The sequence below is a fragment of the Caretta caretta genome, chromosome 1 (genome assembly GCF_965140235.1).
Source record: "Caretta caretta isolate rCarCar2 chromosome 1, rCarCar1.hap1, whole genome shotgun sequence".
Lineage (NCBI taxonomy): Eukaryota > Metazoa > Chordata > Testudines > Cheloniidae > Caretta > Caretta caretta.
The window spans coordinates 180,185,353-180,210,041 of NC_134206.1; the positions used below are offsets into that span (position 1 = coordinate 180,185,353).

General features: G+C 39.8%; 1 protein-coding gene across 5 annotated transcripts in view; it reads right to left on the reverse strand.

Moving 5' to 3' along the window:
• ROBO1 (roundabout guidance receptor 1) overlaps positions 1 to 24,689 on the reverse strand; it is a 1,030,664-nt gene that overhangs the window by 59,894 nt on the left and 946,081 nt on the right. For all 5 annotated transcript variants that reach the window (XM_075117735.1, XM_075117733.1, XM_048868853.2 and 2 more), the window contains 9 exons: positions 22,685 to 22,856; positions 20,355 to 20,560; positions 18,923 to 19,004; positions 18,609 to 18,777; positions 18,347 to 18,513; positions 13,011 to 13,132; positions 10,098 to 10,329; positions 8,558 to 8,679; positions 4,575 to 4,746 (listed from right to left, as the gene is read on the reverse strand). In XM_075117735.1, the coding sequence (XP_074973836.1) occupies positions 4,575 to 4,746; positions 8,558 to 8,679; positions 10,098 to 10,329; positions 13,011 to 13,132; positions 18,347 to 18,513; positions 18,609 to 18,777; positions 18,923 to 19,004; positions 20,355 to 20,560; positions 22,685 to 22,856 (1,444 nt within the window). The remainder of the gene's footprint in view (positions 1 to 4,574; positions 4,747 to 8,557; positions 8,680 to 10,097; positions 10,330 to 13,010; positions 13,133 to 18,346; positions 18,514 to 18,608; positions 18,778 to 18,922; positions 19,005 to 20,354; positions 20,561 to 22,684; positions 22,857 to 24,689) is intronic.

Below are 24,689 nucleotides of genomic sequence, written 5' to 3' on the forward strand. Positions count from 1 at the left end.
AAATAATAAGGAACTGTGAACATTCTAAGGTCACATTCACAATGCTGACAAAGCTGCCGAAGCACACATTGTACTGAGAATACCTAGGAGCTGCTGGAGAAGGCTGACTACCTCACTCCCTGGAACTGGCATATTTCCTGGCCCCAAGATAACAGACTTTCCCTGCTGACAGTTAATGTAGTTAGGTCTGTAGTTCAGGTACTAGCAGTCTGCAGTCCTGTGTGGAAGGTTCAGGGCTTAAATGCTGGTGATATAAGATACGAGGTTGTTACAGTTGCACATAACAATTGGTTTCTTTCTTTGTCCTTTTCAAAATAGACAAGTAAATTACATACAAAAATACTATGTTAAAATAAAGTTATTTAGGATGCAAATTCAAGAGTTATGAAATCTCAGAATCACGGTGACCTGTGCAAATGCCTCCATGTGCATGCATTAAGATACAGTCTTTAATGGTACAATCAGGTACTGTTCCACAGGACTCCTGCCTCATTCAGTGCACAAGATAGCTGGTCAAAGGGAAGTGAGAATTAAGGTTGCACGGGCAACCATAAATCTGGCATTTCCTAACTTCTGAGTGCTTGACTTTGCAATAACTTGCTCCCTCTTCCTCCCCCCCCCACTCAATGTGGGTATATATAATGTAGAAAGACAATTCTTTGGTCAGAAATCAACTTATGAATATTCTCTTTTGCCTTCTTTCTAGTTATATACAATGTCATAAATGGAGAAGTGCCACTTTTAGGCTAGAGCTCTATAGTGTACTGCATGTAAGTGCAGTGCACTGCCCATGTGCAGCCTCACTGACATCAGTGGGGCTTTGGTTGGGCAAAGCAGGCCACCTTTGAAAGTCTACTGCAGGCCTAAAAAAGATACTATATTGTGTTGGGCAGCTTACTTGCAGTGGCTGACAGAATGATATCCCTAAAGGCATCCTAATTAGTTCACAAATCACATGTCTTAATGTGAGTGATGAGAGTAATAAAGGTGCAATAAGAGTTTCTTGTATTTTGTACACTTGAGACATCCACTGGTTGAAAAAAACACTTAACATTTATAATTATTTTACGGAAACCTCTTAAGAAATAAGTGCATAAAATGTATTCACTCAGGTTAATATGTTTATTATGAGTAATATTAACTGCATCTGAGATGCCTCATGTGAACAGTACACTGGACAGAACATGCTGCAGGATGTACCAGGTAATTCTCTATTGAACCATCAGCAAACCAATGGAGTGTCAACATTTCAAAGCTGCCATCCATGGTACTCCATCGTTGTACAGAAGCTATGGTGGAGATCAGTATCAAAGGGATTAACAGTTCTCTGGGGTAATGTTCTGTAGCCCTTGAATGGTTGCAACTTACTTTTACTCACATGCTCAGCCAAAGGTCCACATACTCATTTCTTGGCACGAGAGAGCATTCAGAGCACTCCAAAATCTGAATAGCCCTATCTGTGCAGGGGAGGGGTGTGCTGTGTGGGGACTTACTCAAACTAAATCCTAAGGGGGAAGTTTTAGAGCTAGTCACAATCTAGCCCTCAATTTTTAATCAAGATTTGTTCAGAGTAAGATCTAAAGCTGATTTAATTGTGAGAGACATTCCAAAATTTAAATGAATATACAAATCATACAGTATATATAATATGCACACAGGGAATTTGTAATCAGTTTAATAAAGGTAGCAGCATACTAATTCAGAAATCAACATCAAAGCAAAAGATTTAAGCTTCCTGGCTCTAAGAAGGAAATACAGATTTCTCAAATTGGTGATTGCAAGAATGCAGTTCATCTAGCATATAGATATCGGAACTAGCAATTCCCGCCAAACATTCTATGAACAACATCCTTACCCACCGCCAAACACAGCCCCCCTTCCCAAAACCCAAAAAGGAAAAAAAAATGCCCTCTTTATCTAAATGAATGTATTGCTTCTGGAAAGTACTAGACTGATGGCATCAGCAATAAGGATAAGTTTTGTATCCTCAGAACAGCTTCTGGAAAACAATGGTGCTATCTATCCCTCACTGCTTTACTTCTTCTCTGGGAGCACATCCAAGAACCAAGGATGAGATTCTATGATTAGCCTCTACGATGCACAAGCACAGAACTCAGGGTAAGGTAAGGAAGTTTTAAGCCACTTTACCACTCTCACAATCCTAGGCTACTCTGGGTGAAGAGTTTCCTTGGGGTAATTTAGGTAGCCCTAGGGGCCTGTTTGAGTTATGGCAGCCCCTCCAGGATACCCTATGGGCCACAGTACTGCTCAGAATCTCCACAGTGTGTTCCCCACAAATGCTTTCTGCTCCAGGGCTTACAAAGGGGTCCTCAGAAGGGAGCCATACAGCTGTCTTACACTGCATCTATACCAAGGGAATCCTTCCAACAGCTAGTTACAAGGCTGTTGAGGTCCTTTACGTTGTTCTGGTCCTTTGACCTGGTGTAAAGTGGCAGTAGTGGGACTGAGGATCTCACCACACATTATATCTGATCCTTTATGGGTACAAAAAGAGGAGAGGGAGCTGAAGAGGGCACTAGAAAAATCCTTTCTTTTAGGGAGCACAAAGTTTGCTTGAGGCCTGTACTCATAAGAGTGCTAACGTCCCTGAAAGGAGGCAAATGAGAAAGAGGCTTTGTGCCACTTCCTTCATCACCAGCCAGCACAGCTTGTCAAGAGATGGGCACCTGGTGTGCACTATTAAAGGTCACAGCAAGGGACTCTCGGGTCAACGCTTCTTCAGTGTCCCCAAAGGCAATGTGCTTACTTCAGGAACAGAGTTTCTGAGACCTCCCACTGGGATGATGTACTACCACCATGCTGTGTGGCACAGGGATGTGTCTCAAATGTACATTTTAGCTCTGGGGAGTGAGATGGTAGGGTTTTTTAGAACTCTCATACAGTGTAATTATTTCTTTACAAAATGCCATAATGCTCAATCCCTGGCTTCTGCTGAGAATGTCATTAAGGACATTAACTGTCACGTTACCATCTGTCCACTAGGGATTGGACTAAGATCACGAACCACTGAGGCCACTAAACAGCAAATGATAACTTTTGATTACTGTAGATCTCAGGTGAATCAGAAAATATGATCTGGAGGAAAGAGACTTTGGGCAATATTTTCAAAAGCACCTAACTGATTTAGGAACTTAAGTCCCATTTTCAAACATGATTTATGCACTTAGGAGCCTAAGTTCCACTTATTTTGTGAAGCACTAATCAATAGCCTTAGGAGAAGATTTTCAAAGATGAGGCACCTGATTCCTATTGACTTTCAATAGGACATGGGTATCTAACTGCCCTTTGCCTTCTAGTGAAGTGTCCATACATGCCATTGCTGGAAGCAGGCTAGTGGCCCTGCTCAGTCCTGGTAAGGCAAATGGTCAACTATGTTCCTTTTCCAAATATGCTAACTGGAAAGGCAAGGAAGGGAAACTAAATAAATCATGTTCTTGTAAAACTGGCGTTTATTTAGGATTAATTTACTAGCAGATGGATTAAGGAAAATGTTAATATCAAGCCTGCAGTTTCAGACATCAAGGCCTCTTGATTAAGCTGGTATCTATAACACTTAAAATTTCAAGGTTTTCAAAATATCAGCAGCGAAACAAAAACCCTGATTCTTGAGAATGGAAAATGAGCACAGAAAAGAACATGCCAATGAGCACTTATAGGTACTACATTAATGAGTCATTTAAAAAAGTTCTGCATTCTTGCTATGCAATTTCTATTACAATCAATGGGAGTCACAAGCCCAAATTATAAGCAATTTTTTGAAAGTTACCTTAATTTCAATGGCTAAATGTAATTTTTTGGTATTGCAGCAATTGTTCACTCAGAATAGGGTCCTTTTTTCATTCTCAGTAACTACCTATTTTTAACTGTAAAATCACATAACTGGACAGGTCTTTTGATGATGGAGACAGAGAAGGGCACAAGGTCAAAAGGAACATGGTAAGGTTCTATTTTGGTCTGATGGGACAGCATGTTTTGATTTCATCATGCTAATAAAGAGCAGAATCACTATATTGCAAGGCATTTTAAATATTGTTCTGTAAACCAGCAGTAATCCCACATCACTTCCAGACATATCCATATCCTATGGCCCCCAATCTTAAGCTGTGTCAGAGGAATGGTTGGTGCAGATGAGGAAAAAAGGAATGCAAAGATCACTGTTGCATCCCTTGCCCTGATACTGGTAGGCCAGAACTAATATGAATGTAGCAAACTTGGTGGCTCGGGCCCATCTTAAACTGCTGTGTTTTTCCTACACCAGTCTTAAGTATCAACCACTTCGCAAAAATCAACAGCCAAAACCAATAATGAATGAATTGTGACTCTTTGTTTAAAAAAAATGCAGCAACCATTATACAACAAACCTTTGAGAGATGCTGTTACAACACTGTCTTTAGAATCCAGTTCCAATACATGTCCAAAAACACAAATACTAATCTCATGTTAAAATTCAAGCAACACTCTGCATTCTGCCTGACTTGTAAATATTTCTGGATCCATAAAAGGAAAAATAAACACAGCACTGAATTTATACGCAAATTTACCAGAAGGCTTACCTAATTGGATAAACTGTGGCTCACTTTTCACTCCGGGTCCTGCCGCAGTACTTGCTGCTACTTCCACACTGTATCGAATACCAGGAACTAAGGAGGGGATGAGTACAGAAAAGGTGGAACCATCTACGGTCTTGTTTATGTGGTATCTGCTTTCATTGCCCAGGCACCAAACCTGTAGGTAAATGAAGTACATAGCACATGTGTGTGTTAAAAGTTAAAGCTAAAAGGATAGTTACATGATATGATATGGTCCTTTCTGATTCATAAAGGGAGTCAAACTAGATTATAACTGTTATTTATTATTTGTATTGCAGTAGCACCAAGCCATCCCAGTCACAGGCTAGGTGCTGTACAAACAAAGAGCAAAAATATGGTTCCTGCCACAAAGAGTTTACAATATAAGATAACTTGTTAGCTCCCTTCTAACCCTCTAACATATCAATCCAAGACATAAGCACTAATAATGCACTAATGAGCATTGGTTGCACTCCACAGATAATGGAAAAGAGAGAAAGAACTCTCAATCATTCAGTATGACTAAAACAAGGGAATTAAATTTGATGATATTTGCAACTCTCTTTTTCTTGAATAATTGGTCAGGCTAGGTTTTGTTCAGAGACATGTTTGGGGAAATTTGTATTTGCATGAATTCATACTTTTCCCTGAGGACAGGTATTCATGCTGGAAGCAATAAAAATTATAGTAAACCAAACAGGGATTGGATGCAGGGGATGATGCAGTGACACCCCATTTTTAACTAAGAGTTAGGTCACAGTGAGAACGTGGCACATGCCATTTTTAACTAAGAGTTAGGTCACAATGAGAATGTGGCACAGGTAAAAGCTAGGGGCCTGAGACTCAATCTGGAGAAGACTCAGGTGATATTGGCTGGTTAGGGGAAAACAACTGGATGAGATGGGAGATAATGTTGCCCCCTCTGATTCAAGGGGCTTGCCCACCATTTGTGAGTAGATGCACAACTCAGGAGGCTGGATGGACTCCTAATTGGTATTAAAAAAGCAGGAAACCAGTAGCACCTACTGCTAGATCACCTATTTCTCAATCTGTACTTCCAGGAGGTTGCGTTACTTTTGTAATCTGAACTTGCAACTGTCTTTGTCACCTCCAGATCAAGCTATTGCAATGAGCTCTACATGCAGCTACTCTTTCAATCTACCTCGAAATCAAAAACGGTGCAGAATTCAACAGCTTGTTTGTTATGAGGTAGGTCCTTCTGGGAACACATGATACCGGTACTTTTGGATCCACACTGGCTACCTATTAAATACAGGGTACAATTTAAGGTTGTGGTCTTGACCTATAAATAGTCTAAAATCTTGTTATCTGAAAGACTGCTTCACTCTCCCTGTGCCAGTCTTCTGCATTTGAGATCTGCCTGAGCTGGAACCCCAGCCATAAGGGAGATCGAATCAACTAGCACAGCACTTTCTGTGAGGGGGCCACCCTCAGCTTTGAACTCACAAATATTCCTAGTACATTGGCTTTGTGAGCATGCACACATTTGTGGCAAGACATGTTTCTTCACCCTAGATGTAAGCGGGTTCAGAGGACTCTTGTGGAGAATTATAAAGAACTGGAAGATATTTTGCTGGATTATTATATATGATTACTGGGGAAAGATAAGGGGTAAATGGAGCAATCAATTTTAATAAACATAATTGTGAAATGGGTCAAGGAATGTCCAGAGCATAGGATAAGCACTCACTTTTTACAAATGAGTACTAAATAAATGATATCATTTTTATTAGTGCCATTAAATTCTAGACAATGATCCATAAAACCTGCAGAAAAGTTATAGAATGATCTTATAAAAATGATAAGACTGCATGTTTTAGAAAGCTATTAATAAGTCAATACAGGGATTTGGAAAGGGAACAGTTATGCAGCCTTCACAAGAGCAGTCACAAACCCTTGTGCCACGACGCACACAGAATATAAAGCTTAACATCCCCCACAACCCACAAACAACCTGTATTTAACGAGCAAGAAGGAAGTGACACTATGCTGGGCAATAGATAGTTATGGTTTAAATTTGTTTTCTGCTTAATTTCTCACGATCTTTACATAGAAGTGACTACAGTATATGATAATGATCCATTATACAATCTATATAGGGAAGTTTGAACAGATAGAAGATGCTTGTTAAGGAAACAAAAGGGAAGCCACTCCTGAACAGATGCATCACGGAAAAAGAAAATGAAAAGCGTTGTAAGCAGCCCTGTAACTTTATGCCAGAGATGTGACAGAATAGACTCATTTGAACGTTATTGTTTTTTGTAAAGTGCTATTCATACTTCTGTAGCTGTGTCATCCTTTCCATTATAACCTATTAATACATTCAAATTTTCTCCATTCTAAAACTTAGTGTGCAAGGTGTCAACCAGCTTGGGTTTTAATTGTTTTGAAAAAATAAAGAGAATCCACTTGTTGAGAAAATAACATGATAGAATAATCATTAATTCCTTTTTGTATTAAAAAAAAGGGATTTGAATTTCAGGGTTTTTTTCCGGGTTATTTGTTCCTAACATTGACTAGTTGTTTTTGTTTTTTTAAACAGAAAATACAATTATGCATGCTTTCATGATGCCTGTTTTCGATCCAGAGGGAAAATTATCCACTGACCCACATTAAAAAACAGTGGCAGCCCCACCGCTGCATAGGCACTAAGAGATGCCTGCTCATAGCTCACTGCAACCTATTGTCCCCAGATGCTAGCAGACACTGTACAGCATATTCCACACTCAAATGTGAATTTCCTCTCTTTTATTGTTTTGTCCTCACAACCCTAACATTCTTTTAATACAGTTTCTGGTGGGTGAATAATTCCATCTCTTTAGTTCAAGGTCTAACTGCCTTTAAATAAAACTTCCTTTGTGAATATTTTTTTCAATTACATCTGAAACTAAGCCACAAAATGATTTTGTACCAGTCAATCAGGTTCTGAAAGGCATTTTATTATTTTAAATTGACCATGAAGCTAAGTGATCTCCACTCTTTTTTCTTTTCTACAGTGTAAAGAAAGAAATGAATGGAATGAGTTTTGATGCTTAGGAATAAATGCCTACACTGTGGTATTTTATCTTTAAAAAAAAAGGCTAAAACATTCTGATTTAAAAATCTCTCTCAACAATGCCAATTTGCTACAGACTAGAGCAAACCATCCTGCCACTAGTGGCTATAAAACAACCTTGAAATCCATGACTAGACACTTACAACATCTCAGCCTTGCTTAGGCAATTTTAGCTTCATTTCTTTTTTATGTAATTTATTCACAATTTAAATTACTCTAAGATAAAAACAGTATGTTGCTACAGAGGCCTTAAATAATAAAAACTGTCTACTGAACTTTAATAGGTTAAAAATATATATAGTATAATGAAGGCTAGAATGCAAAGATAGATTTGTAAAAAAACAAAAAAAATTGCTATAAATATATTTAATCTTACACTAACTCTCTTTAGATGGAAAGCTTTTCCATGTTTTTAACTATCCCAGATGAATAGAATGGTACACTTTACTCAGAATGTTACATAATAAATTATGTCGAAGCCTTTCAAATGATTAGACCCATTTATTTCCTCAAATTCCCTGTTTTGATCACAAAATAGTTCTTAAACTAGCACATTTTTCTTTGTGTTTTGTGTACGTAATTCTCATGTTATAGCATAGACGTGAAGTTGCTTATTTTAATTATGAATTTTGACCTTTTCTTTAATTTCTTGCACTACCATCTTCCCATTCAAATTAGTAGGCAGTTTTAATTGCTTTTGTACATGTAAAGATGCCACAGACTAGATAGAATTCCTAAATAAATGGTACTATAAAAAAAAATAAACTGAGAAATATTTTTTGATTCCACATGCTTTTGATTTTTACCAGTAGATGGAGCCAAGTATCCACGAACAATTTATCCATCAATAGCATGTCAATACTTTGCAGTGAATAAGAACTCTACATGTCACCTTATATTCTTGGACCATTCCATTCTGGGTATCCTCAGGGGGTGGCTGCCAGGTAACCACAATTGCAGTCCCATTCCCGTCATTCTTAGTCACTGAAACACTTTGAGGTGGAGCACTAGGAGCTGTTTGCGGGAAGAACCAGATGGTTAATTTGTTGTTGTATTTCTAATACAATGTTGCCAAATGCTTTTTAACAAGCTGCTAGTGCTTGATACATAAACAGCCCATTCTGCACTACACAAATGTAATCATAATTTCTTGTTTCGCCATTAAGGATGTTTCTGTCTGTCAAGGTAAACGGACGTGAGAGACAAAATATGGTCTAGTAATGTGAACAGGTGTTGGGATCCTGGGTTCCATTACTGGCTCTGCCACAGACTCACTTTGTCACCTTGACCCAACACTGAGATCAAAATATTAAAAAGATTCCACTAATTTTTGGTGCCTAACCTGAGACATGTAGATCCTTCCTTTCAGAACTTCTGAGCACTAAAATTAACCTAACAAAGACCTTTGGGTGCTCATCACTTTAGAAAAACCAGGCTGTTGGTGTGCCAAGTTGGACACTCAAAATGTAGGCACCAAAAAGTGGATGTTTTCAAAAATGTTGGCTTTAATTTCCCTCAGCTTTAGTTTCCCCTTTTTTGTAAAATAAAATAAAATAAAATAAAATAAAATAAAATAAAATAAAAATATGTACTTCTTAAACTCCTGTTATTTGTAGGTACTTTCAATGAGAAGATTCTTTTTTTTTTTTTTTTGGTCCATTAGAGTCATCCTAAGATGTTCTGGGTTCAGGTGCTGCTCTTTTGAGGCTGCTTCAGAGGCCTAGAGGGAAGGCAGTGAGGGTCATCTGTTCAACTAGTGCAGCCAAAACGTATGGTGCAGGTCTGGGCCCCACCAACGCACTGAAATGTCTACTCTGAGGCATTTTGATTATGTTTGACCTTGCAAGTAAAAATGCTATGGTGAGGGAAATGGCTTTGTGAACCCTACCCTCCTTCTAGCACATGCACAGAGGAAGATGCATAATTTAGTCCAGTGTATTTGTTGCTCTCACTCATCATCTTTTCATTTTGTACCAGTGATGGATCCAGACATACAAGCACCCTAAAAATGTGGTTTCCTTCCTTCAGCTACAATACTTTGATGATTTCTGCGGTATCTGCTATTTACTTTAGATAGTGATAAGTATGTGTTTGAATTTGATACAAGTCACTTGTGACCAGACCATGAACTCAGCAGGGAGGAGAACACACTGCACTGGAGATAAAAAAAAAACACATTTCCCTTTTATGTGCTGGAGGGGATTTCTGCACATGCCTCTCTCACATGCAAAGTTTTAAATATTTACTTCTGTGCCATGAAACAAGTCACATAATGATCAGTCCAACACACTGACAGTCTCCTCAGCTGTGCACTGCTGTGTTCTCATACAGTATGCACTTCAAACAAAATCAAATAATGAATGTATCATAGAGAAACCGGCCGAAATACTCCTTCAAAAAGAAAAGATGAAGACAGACTTGCTGATACTTGCCTTCTTCTAGGGTTTTTGCAAATTTCACTTCGCTATCTGCTCCTTGAAACTCGTTAAAAAAAGGGCGGGCCTTGATTTCATAGTTTACACCTTTCTTCAGCTCTGGAATGATGACGCTATTTTTGGTTGGTGTTCTCACTTCAAAAATTAACCATTCAGATTCACCGTGGGATGCAGTGGTAGGCCTGTACAGAATTTTATATCCCTGAATATACTGGGATTGCTGGTCCACCTAGCAAAACAGTAGAAACACATGTTAGTGAATGACTAATGGACTGTTTAATACATACAAACCATAACATTGCCTGTAGTATTATGCAAAATACTAAGAACTATCCATTTATTTTATCCAAAGTAAACAATGCTACTGAACCAGATAAAAATTCCTGGGAATTACAGCAAATTATGGGCCTTATTCACCACTGCATTAATACATTTTTAAGATAGTATAATGGCACTGACATCAATGAAGGGATAACAAAATGGTGACTCACGTTCTATATTTTGTAAAATGAATAACCCCGATGCCAAGGGGCTCCAAGCAGGGCAGGGGTTTGCCTAGGTGGATCTGTTTGCCGGATTGGGGTATATATTTTAATAGTTCAGATGATGAATATAGAAATCAAACAAAGAAACAGGTCAACCTTCCTGAGGAGTGGAAGCCTCCCAGCTTGCACAAAATGACCCTTGCTTCCTCCCCACTTCCTTGTGGACAAAGTGGATTTTAAAGGGCAGCCAAGTGGCACTATCTACATTCTGATGATTATGCTTGACTCTGTCAAAGGCCAGATAAATCCAAACATTTCCTCCATTCTCAGTGACTCAGCAGGGGGCTACTGTGCTGTAGAACTGGTGCTTTTTTAAGCAGTCACCACAGGGCCAATAAAAATCAGCTTTTTAAAGGAAGGAAGCGACCAATAAAGGTGGATCAAAACTGCACTCAGTTGACTGGATTGTCATTTGCAGTAAAGCCACTTTATGTCACTTGGCAGTGTACAAAGGCCTTAGTGTAAATAAGAACCAGGGTCAATATATTTGGGGATACTTGAGACAGGAGGTTACCTAATAGAATCGGTGTCTTGTGCAGCTTTCAGTATATTTTTGTCACTGACTTTGATAAATGATTTCTGATGTATAGGCAAACTTGAAAATAAAAACGTCTACTTAAAAACATTCAGATTTGTCCCATTTAAACTATTTTATCTGGTGACATAATAAAACTGTTTGTTTGCAATGTAATACCCAAGCAACATGTTTTGTTTCAAATAACTGACTGATGAATGGCTGCTCGCTAAAATTGAGGTAATGCTTAATCTTTGAAATTGCAGTCAGAGACCACCCAAGAGACCAAAAAAATTGGCTGCCTGGAAAAGGTTGTTCTGTAACTAAAGGTCAAACAAAATTATGCTTGGAAGCTTGGTGATGTTTTTAAGTGGTCAGTTGAAACGGGAGATTGCCTGCTGCAGGTGGTCCTAAGTGCAGGTTTCACTGTAAATACTGGGCATCACAGCAGTCAGTTTCTTTACAGTTCTTGACTATGTAAAATGCTTTCTTTACAAAGTTACGCCATGCTAGCTGTAGCATCTTGTGATCACTTCATTATCATGAATCTTGCCCATATGCTCAGGGTTTAGCTGATCGCCATATTTTGGGTCGGGAAGGAATTTTCCTCCAGGGCAGATTGGAAGAGGCCCTGGAGGTTTTTCGCCTTCCTCTGTAGCATGGGGCACGGGTCACTTGCTGGAGGATTCTCTGCTCCTTGAAGTCTTTAAACTACGATTTGAGGACTTCAGTAGTATAGATATGGGTGTGAGGTTTTTTGCAGGAGTGGGTGGGTGAAATTCTGTGGCCTGTCTTGTGCAGGAGGTCAGACTAGATGATCATAATGGTCCCTTCTGACCTAAATATCTATGAATCTATGAATCATGCCTGTCAACATTTTGAGTTGATCAGAAGGTAGCCCAGATGACAGTTTAAAGCTCCATTCCCTTGCGATTAATTGTCTCCACGAGTGGAGTTGCCCCGCTCTTTTCCTGACCACCTAGTTGATATTGCTTAAAACAGCCGTTCGTTCATTTACATTGTCTTATATCTTTCCTTGAATAGACTTATTCCTTTCTCATACTGTACTCTCTTTCTTTCTTTTTTCCTTTCTCCTCATCCATCCCCTTCATGCCACAATTTATTTCCCTGTATTCCTTCAATTTTTCTAAGCCCCCAATCTTCTCATTCTCTCTCCTTATCCCTCCTCTGTATCTCTTCCTACCCCCTCCCTTGGGGACTCCTATAGTATCTTTTTCTTTTCTTGCCCTGGTTTTCCTCCTCTTCCATCATAACCTCCATACTTCTGACCTGCTACTGACCAATGTGATTGTTTCCCATTGTGTTTTTCTTTCCCACCGCATGTGTGTTCACTTTTAAGCTAGTAACTGCTGTGCTGTGGGAGGAAGTGCATTTCTCAATATCTGATCTGGGGTGGGTGGGCAAGGCAACTACCACATACCACTTCCTGCAACTCTGGTTGATAGACAGAGGAGCTATTGTGTTATCTCAAACATGACTTAGGGCCTGATGCACCTCTCACTGAATGCAACGGAATGGCTCTCATGAACTTGACTTTGGATCAGTCCCTTCACCTCCTGACAAAGGATGCTGAGCACCCTGGATATGGCATAGCACTCTCTGTAGAATGAGAAGATAATCTAGGTTCTGATTAAGACAGGCACAGTCAGGGGAGTGCTGTAAGTGCAAATACACATGAAGTGATTTTCATGTACAACAGCAAGCTATTTTCATAGCTTCTTGATATAGTTTAACTCCCCCATCAACAGTGCGGTGTAGTATTGGGATTTAAATAAAAGTTCCCTTTCTCCCTACCCAAAACCCACCTCCCATTTTATAACTTTTACTTACTGTCCAATGAACTTCAATTGAGGAAGAAGAAAGGATAGTGGGGTTGTGAAGATGCAGAACCACATCCCCGAGCTCTCTCTGGACCTGTTTGTGATCCACACCCTGGCTTGTAGGTGGAACATCTGGAACAATGTAAGAACCCATTCTTATAACTGAACTGAGTCTTCCAAGTACATAACTTGATTGACAAATAGGCTTAATCACAGTACCCACTAGAAGAGCCCAAATGTGCAGGAAATAGAACTACGTGAAGCATTTTCACAGCAAAATGGCCAAAACCAATCTGCTTTTTCAGTGGAAGCAATGTGGGGAGAGGGAAAACATGGGTGGGTGGGTAGGTGGGTTGGGAGCAAGGAGTAAAAAGAAAGAATAAGGTCAGGGATAACTATGGTAAATTACAGCAGTAGCATCACCTCTCATCATGCAAATCTCTCTTTCCTGCAGGGAAGGGGAATCTCCTACAGCACACTCCAAACACCATAGAAACCAGGAAACAATCAAGGAGGGGCAGAAGAGTAGGTGTGTCTAAAAATAAATTCAGTAGCACTCTAGCAAGTGTTATTGTTGGTTTTTAATTACCTATTAACTGTAGTATAGTAATTAAATGAGGGGAAATGAACCACACAGATACAAGGTCTTCCAAGGGCAGGAGACTTCAGTGAACAGGGGCCAAAGCGCAGTTGCCTTCTGTCTCCCTTGATATTTGCAAATCCAATACTGGTCTCTTATTGTTGAAAGAATTGTTCATACATATGAAAAGAGGAATTCCATTTGATGTGTTCTATCATTTGAGCTGGTACAATGTGGTGAGGATGTTTTCCATGTACAACTCTCAGAAAGCATCTTGGGCTGAAAAGAAATGACTCTCCCCATATGACACATTTATAGTGCACTCATCACCATGATATCTGAAGTGTATGTGTACCATGGATATCAGAGTACAGTATTTTTATATTCACTTCATAATTTCCCTTTTTTTCACTTCATTATACACAAAAACTATGTTGGCAACAGAGAAAACCTCAAGCTCGGAAATTCACATGACATGAAAAGCGCTGATTTTTTTTTTAAACAATCACAGATATGTGTGAGCATGTTACACACACTTCGCTCCATGATACTACTCTCTCAGTCTAATCTTTTCTAGTGTTTAGGCAAGGTTATGAAATCTACAAGCATTCTTCTTTCTGAAACATTCAGTAGGATTCTTGGCAATTTCAATATCTGCCTGTTCACAAGAATGGCCAGAGAGGGGGCATAGAGGAAAGGTGTATGTGCATATCCATGCCTGCAACAAAGCCAGATCCATGAGTTTGTTGCAGGTGGGTCCATCTGAGGAGTCCATCTGAGGAGTGAGAGCGGCAGAATGTTGATGACCTCCCTATGGAAATTGCTTATATAAAATATGAAGGGGACACATAAAAAAGTGTAACTTTTGAGGGGATAGTTACATTTCCAACCCATTACCCAGTGTATTTTTAAATAATTCACTGACCATCAAATTAAGAAATTATCTATCTATATATGTATGAAGTTACTGGCATGTGAACAAATTCTTTATCCAGCAACACAGTCCACATTTGAGACTGTAAGAGCTATGCCACCTGGCAATTTGTCATACAGCTTTTCCAACATATTCACAAGAGTGTGGGATTATTTCAAAACTAAATAATCAGCATGTGGCCTATGTGCAACCAGTGGGTGACAAATCTGTCTGCTTAGCCATGAAGACTTTTTAAAATAAATACACCATTGTGCAGCTACTGTATCCAAATGAAAAACATTCCGCCAAATTGTCCACAAATCCATGCATCTTTTCCTCCTTCTGATACTCTTAAAGACAGTAACTTCTGCAACTTGGATTTGTGTAAATCTCTGACCATCCTTTTGCCTGGAGCTTAAAGGGAGAGTCATCTTAATAATTAGCAGCCTAAACAGAAGATGGCACAACAGTGAGTCACCAACAATATAATAAACGGTTAACAAACCTTGTCATTCATACCTGTGAACTACACCTTTGAACTACTCAGTACAGCTTATCTACTCTTTGGCTTTCTCATTTCAACTTTCAGCTTTCCAGAGCAAAGACTGTCAATGTTCTGTATCCGAAGCACATTGTTCAGACTTTACTAATACTAAAACGGCAATGGCTGAGTGAGAGGGTGAGAAGGGGATTGCCACATTTGAACTATATTTAGCACAAGATCTCCAAAGCAATCAGCCTCTATGACCAGAAGACAATTTTGACCTATTCTGGCTTGAGAGGAATTCATGTGAGACTGAGGTGATACTGGGAGGAAGAGGGAAATGCTTTCAAGAACTAACCTCTTTTATAACATTTCCCACAACTGAAGACATATGCTCTGAGATTGTTCATTTGGCATACAGGTTTAATGCCATTTTGATCTCCTCAATTCTACTAGAGATCCAAATAGCCACAAAAGCAAAAAAATCCACTTCCATCTTCAATTAACCAGATTATTTTGTCTCATCTTATAAGAAGCACACTAGGCCCCAGTGATATATGCATTCGGGAGTTTCAGGCTTGATATAACAACTCAGATTTAGGATTGAAGCCACAAATCCTGAAAAACTTCAACTGGTATAGAACACAGCAGCCTGCCTGCATAGCAACACGGGTTGCCATATCGACGAAACCCCAGCGAATTGCCCCTACATTGTCTTCCCATAGAACACAGAAATCACTTCAAGGTCTCGGTCTTGTTATTTACACCCATCCATGAGATTAGCCCTAACTATTTGAGAGATCATCTCTCCCTCTGTGACCATGATCTCCCATGATGGCTATGCTCTACTGGAGCAATGAAACTGTCATCCAACAGGGGAAGCTTGTGGGTGCAGAGGATGGAACTTTCGCAGGAGCTTGAGCCAAATTGTGTAATTAATTCGCACAAGAGAATGACCAAAACCCAAGCAATCTGAATTAAATGTAAAACTCATTTCTCTGATTTGCTTTCCCTCAGGAACTTCTTCACACAGGGTACGTCTAAACTGCAATCAGAGGTGTGACTGCAGCACATGTAGCAGCTTTGATCTAGCTGTTCAAATAACAATAGAAGCAAAGTTGTGGCAGCATGGTCAGCAGCATGGGTTGTATAAAACTTACTGGGACCTGGGATATGCACTCCAGCAGCTAGCCCACACTACTGCAGCTTCACAGGTATTATCTGAGCTAGCTATATCAAAGCTAGCTCAGGTATGTCTTCACATTCTGCAGTCACACCTCTAATTTCAGTGTAGATATACTCACGGACAACAATGCATGTCCTCACGTGCACACAATGCAAACTAATAAAACTAATTCTCCTGTAGGCTGGTTAGTAAGAAATTGAGAGTTTATCATTGTTAATTCTCTTCTGAAATACTTACTCCTGGGGGGATGCTGCACCAGTGCGGGGGTGCAGAATTCATAGGGCCCACATTTTTCTGTACCCCCGTGCAGAAAAATGCAAAAAAAGATCTGCAGGGGGACACGCGCCTCATCTCCAGCAGCCCAGGCAGTGCGTCTGTTCCAGCATGCCTGGAGCAGTCTCTGAGATGGGGAAAGGTGCTGGACATGCGTGCCTGCAGGATCACCATTGAGGCGGTGTCTATTTATTATGCACAAGGCAGGCTAAAGACACAAATTTTTACTCCTGGGGGGATTCTGCAGGACGGCACGCCCACAGAAAACGGCATCACTGCACATTTCCTGCTTTTCCCTGCAGAAAACAGCAGGGAAGCAAAGGGAAGCCTCGCCGTGGGGAGGAGGGGTTGTGACCATATGTGCAGTTTTTTGGGGGGGGATTGCTCCCCAAACAGAGGCGAGGCATGGGGTAGGCACACAGGGTTAGCAGGGATGGCGACTTGTATGGGCTCATAGTGCCCGGGCTCCAGCAAATTCAGGGTCCCCTCATGCACTCCAACCCCTTGCCCCAGCCCAGAGCCCACACCCAGGACCCAAACTCCCTCCCACACCCAACACCCCCTCCTCCCCTGCACCAGCCCAGAGCCCAAACTCCCTCCCAGAGCCCACACCCCTGCCCCACCCAAACTCTCTCCCAGAGCCTGCACCCCAACTCCCCTTTTGCACCTCAACCCCCTGCCCCAGCCCAGAGCCTGCACCCAGCACCCAAGCTCTCTCCCAGAGCCTGCACCCCAAACCGCCTCCTGCACCCAAACTTCCTCCAGAGCCTTAGGCTATAATTATTGTGTGCATAATTTTTAATTTTTTGGCACAGAATTCCCTCAGGAGTAAATACTTGAAAGGCACTCAGATAATATGGTGATGAGGAGAGAGAGAATTTTGCTTTTAGCATAAATAGCATATTGTGTTAGATTTATGTATGTGCATTTTCTCAGGAATGTTTTATAACATCTGATGGCAAATGGGTAATTTGCCTATGTGACAACTAGTGTTCTGAGTTTAGAGGTAGACTGGCCATCAGATTAAGAACTTCCCCGTCTGCACTGGTTCACCTTCAGAAGTTTTTCACATCTGTGTTATTTTCTCAATCTTTGATTCTCATGAATTCAATAAAGTTATCAGATTGGGAACACATGAATGCACAGTTCTGACTGCACAGTGCCTATGTGCTGTGTCACAACTTCATTTGTTTTCTATATTAAGCTAAATTTATTACAATTTATTATAATTATATTACTGGGCCCATGACTTCTATCTGCCCGAGGAATAGTGTTTGTATTTCAGACGATTCCTTATTCATATTTATGCAATGTTATTATAGTAGTGTGGGGACACTAATTCCATCTGCTTCACTATAGGGGTTGTGGCTTTACTGAAGTCTGTTTTCCCGCACTGGACTTACCTTTAATAGTAAGCATTTTGCTGAGGATTACACTTTACTTGTGAAGTGGTATCCTGATCCTCCAAATTTTTAATTTCTCTGCTTCCCCAGTACAACATACAGCACATAATACTACATGCTCTCTCTCTGTGAATCATAACCGCAGCTTGATTCTCCTTTTAAACTGATAGTATGAAAATTATGAAATTTCCACAGAATTTGGGGGTTTGTGTGAAAACTTCACAAAGCCGAAGACGAACAGTGCTGCTAAGACGGGTCACTCAATTAGGTGTAACTATATTTGGATAAAAATTATTAGGGTTCCCTTATGTCAACGTGAGAACCTTTTCAAGTAGCTGTTAAATAAAATGCAGCTTCTGAGCAATGTAAGTTTACCATCTAGTAGATGCAGTGACTTTTAGACATCATTTTAAAGTTAGCATAAATATGATCACCACATCTAACGTTGCTCTGTAATATATCATTACAGACACTGTGGGGCCTAAATGCTTCAGTAAATAGGTTTACCTTGAGTTTTCACTGGGTCAGATATCTGGCTAGGATCACTAAGTCCATATGCATTAGCTGCCCTCACAAGGAAGAGGTAAATTGCATTCGGTTTCAGCCCTTTAACTGCAAAACTTTCAGTTTTCACATTTTCTGCTACAGTTTGCCAACTGCTCCCAGATGCATGGCTAAGGATAAAACACACGGAACAGCAGGTTAGAATATGCTAATTGAACCATACATAAACTGTAAGTACAACCAGGTCACATGAGAATCCTAATACCTGAAGGCCTCTATTATGTAAGACGTTGGAGTTGCACCTGAATTCAAATTAGGTTGCCATGACAGCGTTGCCGTATTCCTGCTGGCATCTGTAACTTCGGGTTTCGAGGGCGCGCGAGGAATCAAGTTTGGGTCAGTCGGTCTTGGCGGTTGCACTGGAGCTCCAAATTCTAACAAAAAGGGACAAACATGGATAGAAAGTGGGTGGGGGTTCAACGACGTTCACACCTGCATCAGCGGTGTATGACCAAGTAAGATAAATGTTGCCTGTTAATTTCTGATGTTCGTCAAGCAGAGAAAACCTGATTGATTTACCTTGGACCTCAATATAAGCACTCCAGGTTGCTTCGCCACTTGGAGTTGAGGCAATGCAGGTATACCGGCCAGTGTCACCGAGCTGAATGGAGAGAGAGGAAAATAAATATTTGGAACAATCAGGCACTCGGTGGGCAGGAAAAGTAACTACAAATCAGTATATCACCAAGAAAATGGATAAATACATTAGAATTTTCCGACCAGAAACGTCTCATGTTAGAAGGCAGGCCTTCACATACTGCTAAGTGAGAATCTGTACATACTTCTTCCATTCTATTTAAAGGCACAGGAAAATGCCAACACTTTTTAATGTATTAATTCTCATTCTGTAATGAACGAAACTGACAGACAAATCACTAAATCACTCCTTACCCTGCCAAACTCCCACTGAAGTCCATGGGGAGAAATAAACTCAGAAAGGCCCACACAAGGGCCTATGCACTACTTAAACTCCCACTTAAGTGGTGCTTAGGGATTTATGCAGGGCCTCAGGAGTAAATTTCAACCTTAAAACAGGGCTTACGTAGTTCACCGGGCCATGTACAAGGTTGGGCTCTCTGGACTAGGGTGAATTTTACTCGGTGGCAGACCAAATACTAGGATCCCCATATACTATTATAATCCAAATCTGAAGAGTGGATTATTTGTCCACCTGTGACTTAATCACAATTCAAAAGAGTTATGGTCAAAGAAATGAGACTATACTCAACTATCAGCACCAAAAAACAAAAAGACAAAAAACACGCACAATACTCAGAAACGAAAGGTCAGAGGTTCAAATCCTGCATTGGCACAGTGCATTGGTGTTTCCTGTGATCAGGTAATCATGACATCATCAGGTAGCACACTGCTGCGTGAGAAGTCTTACAAATGATTTTATTTGATTACTTTGATTTACCAAGGCGCAAAGACTCTACAGATAACCACAGATGTTCTAGAGCAGTACAATATTTTAAGACATCATACAACTTGTCTGGAATGAACAGAAATATTGGCCAGGTATCCTGCTCCAATTCCCCAAGGAAGTCATCCACACAGAGCTGATTAACCACTTTAAATATTTTATATATATGTCAAGATCTACCTTCCATACACTTTGTACCACATATGCATGTGTAATCTTGAACCAAAAAAGGCATAAGAACAGGTACTATATAGGGACAGGAAACTAAACCCTGAATTTTACCTGTGAATCTGGAAGAAAAAGTTTTCATCTTTTAACACGGTAGCTATGAATGTATATGGTGTAAGGGCAACAACATCATGGCTTTTTTGGGGTTTTTTTGGCTGTCTACACTACTCTGCAACTGTGAAATCCTGAACTAAGGTGGCATGTTTGTGTGTGGAGATTTAGATTATTTTCATATATTACAGAGCTGAAGCTTTTGGTCCTTTACAAACAGTGTAAAGATTCATTGTCATTTCAAGCTACCTTGGCATATCGGATCTGTAAAGCTCCTGTCTCCAGCTGCTTGATGCGAGAGTCCTGGGTAGAGATGAGGACCCCATCCTTTCTCCAGAGGATTGTGGGCATTAGAGTGCCTGTGGCCACGCAGCTGAGTACTAACGTACCATCCACAGCTACAGTCTGATTCACAGGACCCTGTCGAATGACTGGGGGAGGCCGGTCTGCAATCACTGCCAGAAGAAACAACAGGCAATGGATTTTTGCAAATGAAAGCAATTTTCTAATCAGCTAAGCAACAGCAGTTGCTTGAGGCTTTGAAACAAACTGAAGATAATTAAACAAGTAATTAAAGTATGAGACATGCATTATTCCGGGTATATTAATATGATGCACAGCTACAGAATATTAACATGATATACTATATATTATTTTCAGAGGTGAAGGGGTGTCAGAAGTTGTGAGTTGGCATCTTCTAGGCACACTTAGTTCCATAGTCTTTAGATGTGATAATGAAACAAAAAAGGATTTCTCAGTTTCTTTGAAAAGGCACACTCTTTACTTTATATATACACCTTACTATGCGATGGGTCGGTATAATTTGGGATTTGGAATTTGAACATTCGTTTACAGATAACTAAGAGGGCAGATGGGAAGGGAATAATTCAGCAAATATGCAGACACACAGTTTCCTAGTATGAAGCTGACTAATGGTAGGGTGGAATAAGTACAAAGCTGCTGCCTGGAAAAATATCAGCTTTTTCAATTAAAAAAATGTTTTGCAAGCATTTCCTTATACTCAGTTCTGTGAAAAACTATCTGACAGTACTGATTTGAAATCATAGTGAGACTCTTTCACAGTATTTCTAATAATTTTACTGCATCTTACACTCAACATAAATTAGCTATCTGTGATGAGTCATTTCAACGCTGTATTTACATAACGGCACAAAGTACTTTTAGTACTTATGCAAAGGAGAAACCATTGTCTATGTGTTGTGTGCACCAGAAGATTAGCAATTTTCCCAGAAGTGAAACCTATGGTACTGTACTTCAATAGCTTCTCCTCCTAGCTCAGGGATCAGCAACCTTTGGCACGTGGTGCGCCAGGGTAAGCCCCCTGGCGGGTTGGGCCGGTTTGTTTATTTGCTGCGTCCACAAATTCGGCTGATCGTGGCTCCCACTGGCCGTGGTGCGCCACTCCCTGCAGCCCCCATTGGCCTGGAGCTGATCCCTGTCCTAGCTCATAATATCCTGAGATGTGCTGACACTATAAAATAACTGAAACTTAAAACAATATCCATTCAACAGCCTAACGGGAGCAGATGTGACTTGAAACCTGGTTTGTTAGCGTGAAACATAAAACTGAAATCCTGATAATTTGTGATCATTAAAGATCCCATGACACTTTTCACAACCAAAGAGTGTTAACAGTGATGTTTTGGCCAAATTCCAACTCAGGTAATTACATTTGCATACCTAATTGCCACCCTGCATTTTCAATTGTGTGATTTATACTTCACTTCCTTGTCTTAACCTGTTCTGATGTGTTGCAGTACACTGTTAAATCTCTCACTCCGGAGATGGCTGAAATGATCCCCAGTACAGTTGGAAGTTCAATTTGTTAGGTGTGTAAAGTGTTTGGAGGACCTTATGGAGAAAAGATGCTACATAAATGTAGGCTATTATATTTGGTTTGGAGGTAATTTTCTGTATAATGTATATATCTATAGGCTTTATATTTAGGTCTTACCTTACTTGCTATTTAATTTAAAATAAATTATAAATTGGTATTTGCATAGTTAACAGCTGTGGCAATATCCTGATATGACACCATGGATGAAAAATACTTAAAAAAACCTCTATATCACAGATAATATCAATATGTCTTTATTAATTTCAGCTATTGACCAATCAGGATTTTCTAATGGTATATTTTTTCATGTAGCCATTCACTCAGTTTGTTAGTTGACCCAAGCTCCATGGGTAAAATCTTAGCCCATCTGACGTCAGAGACAAAACTTCCATTGACTTCAGGTGGGCCAGGATTTCACCTTATCTGTCCTGTCACTCAGGATATGTCAAAATAGCAGCTGGAAGGGTGCTCCCCTGAGTGGGTATACAGACAAGCTCTAGCTCTGTTTGAGCTAGCACACTAAAAATAGCCATGTGGACACTGCAGCATGGGGAGCAGCTCAGGCTAGCCACCTAAATACAATCCCACCACGAGACCCTGGGTATGTACTTGGGCAACCAGATCAAGCCACCTGACAATACTGAAGTCATGCTCTTCCACTGCTGACATTGTGGTTTTAAATAAAAGTGATAACTGTAAAATAAAAGTATCTTCACTTTACCATCAGTAACTTCCAAGTATGCTTTTGTTGTGATACTTCCTGCAACGTTTAAAGTCTGGCAGATATAGTACCCAACGTCAGACCTCTGGACACTTGTGATTGTGAGGTCACCAGTCTGAGAGACTGAAAAGCGGCTGGATGACTGAGGCGGCTGGTATGAGAAAAGCAGATTCTAGAATATATATATATATATATATGTGTGTGTATATATATATATAATTAGGAGAGGGAGAGAAAGAAATGGGTTAGATAGAATGTAACACATCTGCAATGTTCACCTTAATATGCCTAAACATGTGTGAGTTTATTATGCTATATATTCACATTATGCACAAAATATCTCTGTTTATATATATATATATATATATATATATATATATATATATATATATATATATATAAAGCATTTCATTATTGTATACTAATTATGGGACCTGTTTTTGAAAAAAGGTAGGCACATCTGTGAACTCGTATTTGGATGTATCTTAACAGGCCTGATCTAACGTCCATTGGAATCTAGAGCAGACATTCCTTTAATTTAAATAGGTGTTGGAGAGGTATTGATATCCACAGATTCCATAACTGTGCAAACAATTGTGGTTTTTCTGCATATTGCAATAGTAATGTCCATGCAAATGTTCACACAACCATCTTTCAAAATCAAGGTTGCAGCATTTCTTGTAGTGAACTAGATTTTATTTCAAAAATGTATAAAAAGATGCCAGTTTACTTATTTGTGTTTAAACTTTAGACTGCCAAAGAATGGAGACAGAAATGTTTTATAGGTTTTCTTTTTAAACAGATGTTTTAGTCTCACTAATCATAGTGTCTGTTCTATAACCAGTACTACATTGTATAATAAAGTCCTATGCAAGTTTCCCTTGACATAATTTTGGTTTGAAGTTAGATGCTATGGTACCAACAGCGGCCATGAAAGTCAGAGCTGAAACCAAAATAACACACATGCGTTACATCAAATACCGGTTTCAAATTTTTGTCTATGGCTTAGCATTTTGAGGGGAAAATATTTGAAGTTCTCTGTACTTTATGGACACTATTTTTATTGCTGTCTCTTGTCTGACTACATTTTGCTTTTCCTAAGAATGCCTAAACAAAGAAGATAGAGAATCTTCAATTACAATACAAGTGCAGAAACTTGTCAATAATCTTTTCCGTCTCCATTTCCGGCTACATACTATTAGCCACTCAGTAAAGTCAAAAGGGACCCAGTGAAACCAAGAGGTTTTGCATTAAAAACCAACAGCTCTACTAACAGCCCCCCCCCCCGAAAAACCAATACATAAAAATGCACCCAGTGTAGCAGCCTACTTATATCACGAACTAACACCAGAGATAACCAGCTCAATTTTTGTCTAGTCACATCATTTAGTTTGATAGATATTTAACAAATAGAAAGAAAGGAGCCTATCCCAAGCTCTGTTTGACTTTGACTATTGTTTAGAAAAGCGTAACTACCCACCAAGAGCAATAGGAATCAATCAATACTCTCAGTAACAGAAAAATGAGAAATACCCTATCTTCACTGAAAATGATCCCTTATGCAACTTGTTCCCTTCGAAAGTCCCCCCTAAAAATGATATGTTAGGGCATTGAATAACAACAACTATCTTTTATAACTATCTATAGAAATGAGGTTTTTACCCACAAAAGCTTATGCTCAAATAAATCTGTTAGTCTTTAAGGTGCCACCGGACTCCTTGTTGTTTTTGTGGATACAGACTAACACAGCTACCCCCTGATATCTTTTATATTGTACTTTTCTTCATCTCAAAGCATTTTACAGAGTAGGTCAGTATCTTTACCCCCCATTTTACAGACAGGGAAACTGCAGCACAGGGAGGGGAAGCAACTTGCAGTACTGTACACATTTGAGTTAGCCAAAGATACATAAACACGGCAGGTTATTTTTCTGGATGAGCGCAAGCCACAAAGCCCAGATCCATTTTTTTTTCCAAAATGTGCTAGTGTTTGGACATGATGTTGT